At 40.2% G+C, this 8319-nt stretch overlaps 1 protein-coding gene across 1 annotated transcript; it reads left to right on the top strand.

Moving 5' to 3' along the window:
- The first annotated feature begins 1772 nt into the window (after positions 1-1772).
- CXCL13 (C-X-C motif chemokine ligand 13) lies at positions 1773-8028 on the top strand. The gene is made up of 5 exons (XM_025385753.1): positions 1773-1785; positions 2284-2412; positions 4202-4334; positions 6815-6895; positions 7189-8028. Exons 2-5 carry the CDS (start codon positions 2349-2351, stop codon positions 7238-7240), a joined length of 330 nt encoding a protein of 109 aa, XP_025241538.1. The 5' UTR covers positions 1773-1785; positions 2284-2348; the 3' UTR covers positions 7241-8028.
- The last annotated feature ends 291 nt before the right edge of the window (positions 8029-8319 follow it).

Here is an 8319-nt window from a genome sequence, read left to right as displayed (position 1 = left end):
GAAAAAATCAACAGGTTTCAAAAGGGTAAACCAAGATGGTGAGAGAGTTTCAAACTGTTACAAATTCAAAGAAATAGGAGTATTTACTTTCAAAGTGGGTTTTGGAGTGGAAGTTAGTAAGATCTTGGATGGATGGATGGATGGATGGACGGACGGACGGATGGATGTATGGATGGGGGAGTGGATGTATTGAAGAGTTAAATTCCTAAACACCTTACTTTGAGAAATCTAGAAGCGATGAGCAGTTTTTTCCCTCGAACAGATTACATAGATAGACAGGCAGGCTATTTATTGAATACATTCTACATGCCAGTATTCGGCTGAACCCTCTACATATACCAGGTGCTTTCTTCTCCAAACAATCCTTTGGAATTCCTATTATCCTCATGTGGAAAGTGGTAAATATGAGGCATAGAGAAATTAAGTGACCTGTCCAAAGTCATTGCCAGGGTGAGCTCAGACTTTGTGCTGTTAACCTCTAGTTTATAACCCTGACTGACACTCAAAGGTGCCCTACTCAACTCTCTCTTAAAGAAATAATTTGCTGGCCAGCGGCAAGGAGTGCAGTTAGCTGACAGCCTCTACCGATAACCTCCTCAGGTTCTGCTTCAGCTTTCAACCAGAGACCGTGTTGTATCTGAGGGGGCCCAGCTAAGGACCAAGCACGGCAGGGGAAGCAGAGTCTGAACATTTCTGCCCACTGTGGGCCCCTCTAATAAACAGTCTTTCTTCTGGAGCTCCCCACTGAGTTGTTGTAGACTTCGCCGGATCAGCATTGCAACCTGAGGCTCCCCCTGCCCAGTTCTGCCTCCTTCCTCCTTCTGTCTATCGCAGGAGTTGTTCTGAATAACCTTCTTTTACTCCAATGTCCATCTCAGCAGCTGCTTTGCAGAGGACGCAACTGGCACACTCTGCCTTCATATATTTGGATTGCCATCATATAGAAGACTGTTTAGAATTGCTTTGTGTTGTGATAAGGGGTGGAATTAGGACAAAATTCAACCCCTTATCACAACACAAGCATAAGCAAACTGCTAGGGAAGCGGCTTTCACATATACATAAGGAAGAACATCCTAGCAACTAGAACTGCCAAACAATAGAATGGGCTGCCTCAAGATCAATGAGTGCCCTATCACTGCGTTCAGGCCGACTGGAGAACTGCTTTTGTGTGAAGGTTGTGTGGCATTACCACTCCTCCACTTCCGCCCCCATGCATACTGAGGCACCTGGGATGCTAAACATCCACAATGCTAATTGATTAGCAAAAACCAAATTGTTTAGGAAATCACGCCAGGAAGCCCACACCTCTGATTTCTTAGGAGTTCAGTGGGTCTGGTTTGATACATCATCCTTGTCCACTTCCAGGGCAGTTTAGTGGTACTCGAGGCCAGACTAGCCACTTTCTATGTACTTTTTTTTTTTTTTTTTAATCAAAGAGCTCCTAGAAAATGGGATAGGCTGTGGGCTATTGTCCCCATGGACTAGTTGGTGGGATCAAAACTAAACTTCACATATATTTATATCAAACAGACTGTAATATGGGGTTCACCCTCTAATGTAGTTCTAATAACTCCCTCCCCTGCCACATGGTTCTCAAGCTCACGGACTTACACACGACAGCCAGAGAGATTCTCTTCCTCAAGGCTGTTGTCTCCCTCCCTTCATGCAGACAGAGGCACACAAAGCAGGGGACGCCTACTGCCCCCTTCTAAGAATTCCATGATGGTCAGATTACACAAGTAATCATATATTTCACATAGTAAAATAAGAGATGGAAAAGACTGGTAGGAAAATCAATAGCATAATCAGCGTTAGGATCTGTATATAGAGAGACATTCATCTGGTGTGCAAATATTTACTGAGCACCTACCAAAGGCCGGAATCCCTTCCACATGCTAGGGATGTGATGTGCTCGATGGAGTCCCCAATGTCATGGAGTATATATCTAATCCCACGGAGAAACCTGGCTCACCCTGCACTGAGAGAAGCAATCAAAGCCACCATCACCAATAGCGCTACTAAAGACAGTGCTTCGGAGCTTCCAAGCTGATAGATTTTCCTCTCTCCCACCCTCAGATTTCTCCAGCATCTCTGGCACTTGTAGTCCACGTTTGCAAGAACTATTTTATTATAGTGCTCTGAAACAAATTTATAAAGTTTGCAAGAGAAGTTTTAAAAAAGCAAGCTCAGCAATATTTGGGGGCTTTTAAAACTGATGATGCAGCTGACCTACTGGAGACAAAGGCAGTGGGAGGGCCCTTACTGGTATAAATAAATAGGAGTCTCTGGTACTGAAAACCCACAGCCTGGACTCAGAGCTCAAGTCTGAACTCTACCTCCAGACAGAATGAAGTTCATCTCGGCATCTCTGCTTCTCATGCTGCTGGTCAGCAGCCTCTCTCCAGTCCAAGGTGAGATCTTTCACTTATGTTTCACTGTTTGTTGAACAGAAATAGTCTTTAACCACTTCAATTTTCTTTCAATTAACAACTGCAGAGAAGTCTGACTACAGGGGGAAAAAACTGCTCTGCTGCTTCTAGATTTCTCAAAGTAAGGTGTTTAGGAATTTAACTCTTCAAAATTGGAAGTCTTTATATTGTTAAGATTTTTATTTACAGAAAAAAGAGATACCAGAAGTCCAGTATTCATGTGAATTATATTAGGCTTGTATATTCCTGGCCTTTTTCAGATTCCGCTCCTGCTATATATAATTCTTTACAGGTAGCTCTTCTTTGTTCTGCCTCTCAATGTTACCCACTCTGACCAAACCCTATATAGGGTTTAAAGATTATTGAACTCTACTGGTCTCTTGCAGTGAACATGCTTCATGTAATTCCAGGTGGTTAGATCTGACATCGAGTACACCATTGTGAGTACACCAGGGGTATTTACACACATTCTGCAAAGAAGCAGACTTCCATGTCTAAGTGGGGCAGCTATCTTTGTGTAAATGGATAAATATCCAGTTGAAGTAGTAAGTTTTATGTGGCTGAAGGAATGGATACATGTGCAGAAAGAAGCCTTCTGTTCAGATTTAGAAGACCAAATTTTTGTTCTTAAAACACAGAGGAGGTTTCTCCCCCAGTTTTAATTTTGCTTCACATGTTATTTTCACTCTTCAAAACCCTAATTTCTTGCTTTCTCCGTGGGGCTTTCCCATGGCTCCCGGCAGAGGTAACTCTTACTACATCTTCTGTTCTCAGCACACACATTAGATGTTGAGCGTAATAGAACTTTCTGTGGTATTTTAGCTTTTGTTTGCTTGTTTCCCCTACTAAATTATACACATCTTGAGAGTTGAGCCTTTTTATTTATAAATGTATGTCAAGCACAGTAGTAGGCTGGATAGAAAAGATCTGATAAATGTCTTTTCCTTAGATTTCATTAGATCCCATTAAAATTCATGAGATGGGTACTAATGGTACCCATCCAGCATTAATCGCTTTTATTAAATAAAAAGAGTTTTGAATTTTTACGATTGCCTTTTGTTTGGTAATGATTTGCAACCTAGACAGAGGACCAACATATTAAACAAAAACGTTTGTGACATTTTCTGAGAGGAAAGGGAAGGGTGGCAGAGAGTCTGATAGAGAAAACTCTGTTCCAGCATGTTATTGCTCCCAGGACCCTAGAGCCAGGTCATGTCCTCAGTTTTTATGTGGTGGGAGTGAAGATAATCCGTTGGTTTTATACTGCATTAATTATAACTGCATTGTAAGTCCCTACAGAGGCTGTTCTCAAATGTTATTACATGGACAATCACCTGAGTACAAACATAACACTATCACAAATGTCAAAAAGTGCTGTGTTTTTCTGAAAGCTAATTTTTGTTTTGTTTTCCTTTGCTTTGTTTGTTTGGTTTTTGAAGTGGGGTCTCCCTTTGTTGCCCAGGCTGGTCTCAAACTCCTGGATTCAAGCAATCCTCCCACCTTGGCCTCCCAAAGTGCTGGGATTACAGGTGTAAGTTACCGTGCCTGGCCTAAAAGCTAATTTTATTTTTAAAGTTTCTACACATTGGTAGAAAACATTTAAAAATACTCAAGCCAAGGCAAGCAGAAATATACAAACTAAAGACATATGAGTGGAAGCACTGACTTGAAACTTTTAAATCTTCAAACGTACAGTATGAAAGATTAGTAATTAAATTCTAGTTATGAATTATATGCCAATGGATTAAAATAATTGATTCTGTGTTTACAGGTGTTCTAGAGGTCTATTACACACACTTGAGGTGTAGATGTGTCCAAGAGAGCTCAGTCTTTATCCCCAGACGCTTCATTGATCGAATTCAAATCTCGCCTCGTGGGAATGGTTGTCCAAGGAAAGAAATCATGTAAGTTTCAAGAAAAAAATAAATAAGATTTCTTTCTCCCAATGAAATCAGATTAAATGTTACCATACAGTAGTCTTACTCAAGAATGTAGAAGAGATTTACTTGAGTGTTGCTAAAAATTCTCAAACTAATAATGAGAATTGTTAGTAACGAAGAGCTTAGCTTGCAGCAGCCCCGAGCTAAGTGCTTTACATGAACATACTGATTTTATTTATTCAACCACTTTATTAAGGTAAGCCTATTGTTCCTTACAGGCTGAGGCTTAGGAAGGTTAACCAACTGCCTGAGACACACCGTCAGAAAGGATTAGAAAGTGCATTAGCCAGGACTCCATTCACATTTTCCCCATTCCAAAGCCTCTTCTTTGCGACACCTTGAAGTATTAGGCACAGCATCCTTCTCAGGGCATCCCCGACTTGGCATTCATTAGTGGCTCTTCCCATGGACTTCTTTAGATTTTTGCAATGTCTGTAAGCAGCTACTTCCTGTTTGTCACATTTTGTTACCAGTGCTTGGGGCCTCGGACCAGTTGAAATACGGGATATCAAAAGCTTATGGTAATTTTTCACTAAAAAGGCATTATAGTTTTCACTAAAAAGGCATTTCACTAATGTCTTTAACAATAATGTCTAACTAAACTACAATTATTGCCATCAAACTCAGAGATGTGAAGTCTAGCCATGACTTATTTGGGAGCAGTTCCCCTGGCTGTTTAGAAAACTGGGACCCCTTTCTTTTGATTCCATTTTCTCTGTCATGACTCAAGTCTCTTGCCTGTCAGCCAAGGAAGGTAATGCACCTTAATTTTCTCTGCTTTAACGTTGATTGTTTTGAAATGACAAAAATCTGATTTCATATCTTTTCATCAAATTCTGCATTTATGAATATTAACCAGATACAGAAATGAAAGTTTCAAATTATTATGAGAAATTCATGCCAATCAGAGGTGAAAATACTGTGAGTCCAGATGGTCAGAAATCTGTCTTTCCATCATGAACTCAGAAACCAACTGGAAGTATCTGCCTGAAAACCCAACTGTTCCATGCCCTCTGACGTCTCTAAGATTTACGTGCAAAGGTGCAGTTTCAAAATTAGATGGATGGATCCTTGCTGTTTGTCTTTTTTGTTTTGGGGTTTTTGTGGTTTGTTTTATTGTTTGGTTTTGGAGGGTTCTTTTTTTTTTTTTTTGAGACAGGATCTCACTCTTCTGCCCAGGCTTTAGTGCAGTAGCACAATCATGGCTCACTGCAGCCTCAACCTCCTGGGTTCAAGCAAGCCTCCCTCCTCAGCCTCCCGAGTAACTGGGACTACAGGTGCACACCACCATGCCCAGCTAGCTTTTTTTTCCAAATTTTTGTAGAGCTGGGGTCTCATTAAGTTACCCAGGCTAGTCTCGAACTCCTGGCCTCAAGCAATCTGCCTACCTCAGCTTCCCAAAGTGCTGGGATTACAGGCATGAGCTACCATGCTGCTGGCTGTTTGTCACTTTATAACTAAGACAAATGACATATAAAGGAATTGTGTTTTGTTTGAGTTCACACCAATAAAGGGTAGAGTCTCCCAGTTTTCTGCTATCTGGGAGACCTCACTTTTCCACTGCAGATAAAAGCATTTAACACTATGTCTGGAACTTGGTAACCACTCAGGTCATGCTCATGAAAAACAGTGAAGAAAAGTGTGGGTTGTGGAGTCAGATAATCTTCATTTGAATCCTGCTGTATCACGTATTTGTTGTGCAATCTTGAACAAGTTATTTAAATTTGCTAAGCCTAGGTTCATCATCAGAAGGTAAGGAAATAATAGTTTCTCCAGCAAAGGATTTTTGTGAGATGAATTGAAACAATCCATGTTACCTGCTAAACATAGGGCCTGGTGTGTTTAAGTACCTGATAAATACTAGCTATTAATTATCATTGCCACTTTTGCTATTGCTTAATATCTTAGAGCAGGAAAAATCTTGCTAAGTGGTAATGCGACAAAATGCAGATGTCACTCCAAGCAATCTGCTCTGCGGCATGCCCCCCATGTGAAATTGTACTGAATTTTTTTTTCAGTGAAATTCAAGTTCTCAAGAGAGTATTTTCTATAGCTTATTTTGTTCTCCCAAATGCAATGCAACAGATAAGCACATTTTAAAGATATTGTGATATAACTTGAGAAGTGAGCCAATCTTGGAGTCAGTTATTTGGTTGTTCTCCAACACACGTAAAGGTTATCAACAAAACACTAACTTCTGACATGTGAGGCCGTCTCAGCTTTGGATTCAACCCCACCAGCTCACACATACTGGGCCACAAATGGTTGTTTTCTTATTCCTGTGACCCCATGCTACAAATCACCTATTCTAGATCCAAAACTGCCCAGCTCCAATTTCACTTCATCTAGGAATAATTAGTTTCATACCCAACTCTTTTCTTTATTAAAAGTATAGGATTGACTAAAATGTAACACTGAATTATTTAATTTTTATTTTCCCCCAGAGTCTGGAAGAAGAACAAGTCAGTTGTGTGTGTGGACCCTCAAGCTGAATGGATACAGAGAATAATGCAATTGTTGAGAAAGTAAGTCAGGCATAACAAGGGGTTTCAGATTCCAACTTGTACTGAAGAGTTTCCCTTTCCTGAGCAGTCAAAATAGGGACCAATTTGAATTTATGAGAAGTTCCTAAGACAAATGTGTGTTTTTCACCATTATTGCTTATCAGATGGAGTAGGGGTAGCACATTCCAGCAACTCAGTAAACCAAACTAGAAGCCAGTATACATGACAGTCCTTGCCTGCTATCTCCGGAGGAAAGCCACAGTTTCTTGTGTTTCTCTAAACATGACAATTTTGTTTTTGTTTCTGCTTCACAGGAAAAGTTCTTCAACTCCACCAGTTCCAGTGTTTAAGAGAAAGATTCCCTGATGCTGATATTACCGCTAAGAACACCTGCATTCTTCCCTTATCCTTGCTCTGGGTTTTAGTTTTGTGCTTAGTTAAACCTTTTCCAGGAAAAAGAACTTCCCCATACAAATAAGCATGAGACTATACGTAAAAATAACCTTGCGGAAGCTGATGGGGCGAACTCAAGCTTCTTCACTCACAGAACCCTAGATACACGTGGAGTTTGCATTCTTATTCATTAGGGAGGACAGTTTCTTTGAAAACAGTTATTCAGTTATAAATAATACAGGAGTATTTTGATAATATACTTGTTGTTTAATGTTTAACATTTCTTAGAAAATAATGGAATGAGAATTTAAGCCTCAAATTTGAACATGTGGCTTGAATTAAGAAGAAAATTATGGCATATATTAAAAGCAGGCTTCCATGAAAGACTCAAAAAGCTGCCTGGGAGGTGGATGGAACTTGAGCCTGTCAAGAGGCAAAGGAATCCACGTATCCTCTGCTTAAAAACTCACTATGGAGGAGAATTAAGTCCCACTTTTAAAGAGTTTCTTTATAAAATTTGCTGTCTAAGATTAATAGCATTCAAAGATCCCCAGACTTCATAGAATACTCAGGAAAAGCATTTAAAGGGTGATGTACACATGTATTCTTTCACACATTTGCCTTGACAAACTTCTTTCACTCGCGTCTTTTACACTGACTTTTTTTTGTGGGGGCGGGAGGGGGGACTCTGGTATCAAATTCTTTAATGATTCCTATAAATCTAATGACATTCAATAAAGTTGAGCAAACATTTTACTTAATTATGAGCAATTTTTTCTTCTTCTTCTTCTTCTTCTTCTTCTTCTTCTTCTTCTTCTTCTTCTTCTTCTTCTTCTTCTTCTTCCTCTTCTTCTTCTTCTTCTTCCTCTTCTTCTTCTTTTTGTTTTTTGAGACAGTCTCACTGTCTCACTCAGGCTGGAGTGCAGTGGCACAATCACAGCTCACTGAAGCCTCAACCTCCTGGGCTCGAGCAGTCCTCCCCCTCAGCCTCCCCAGTAGTTGGGACTACAGGCACACACCACCACACCCAGCTAATTTTTGTATTTTTTTGT

This window comes from Theropithecus gelada, chromosome 5 (assembly GCF_003255815.1).
Source record: "Theropithecus gelada isolate Dixy chromosome 5, Tgel_1.0, whole genome shotgun sequence".
Lineage (NCBI taxonomy): Eukaryota > Metazoa > Chordata > Mammalia > Primates > Cercopithecidae > Theropithecus > Theropithecus gelada.
The sequence above is the reverse complement of the archived record's forward strand: the minus strand, read 5'-3'. Positions and strand labels throughout refer to the sequence as shown.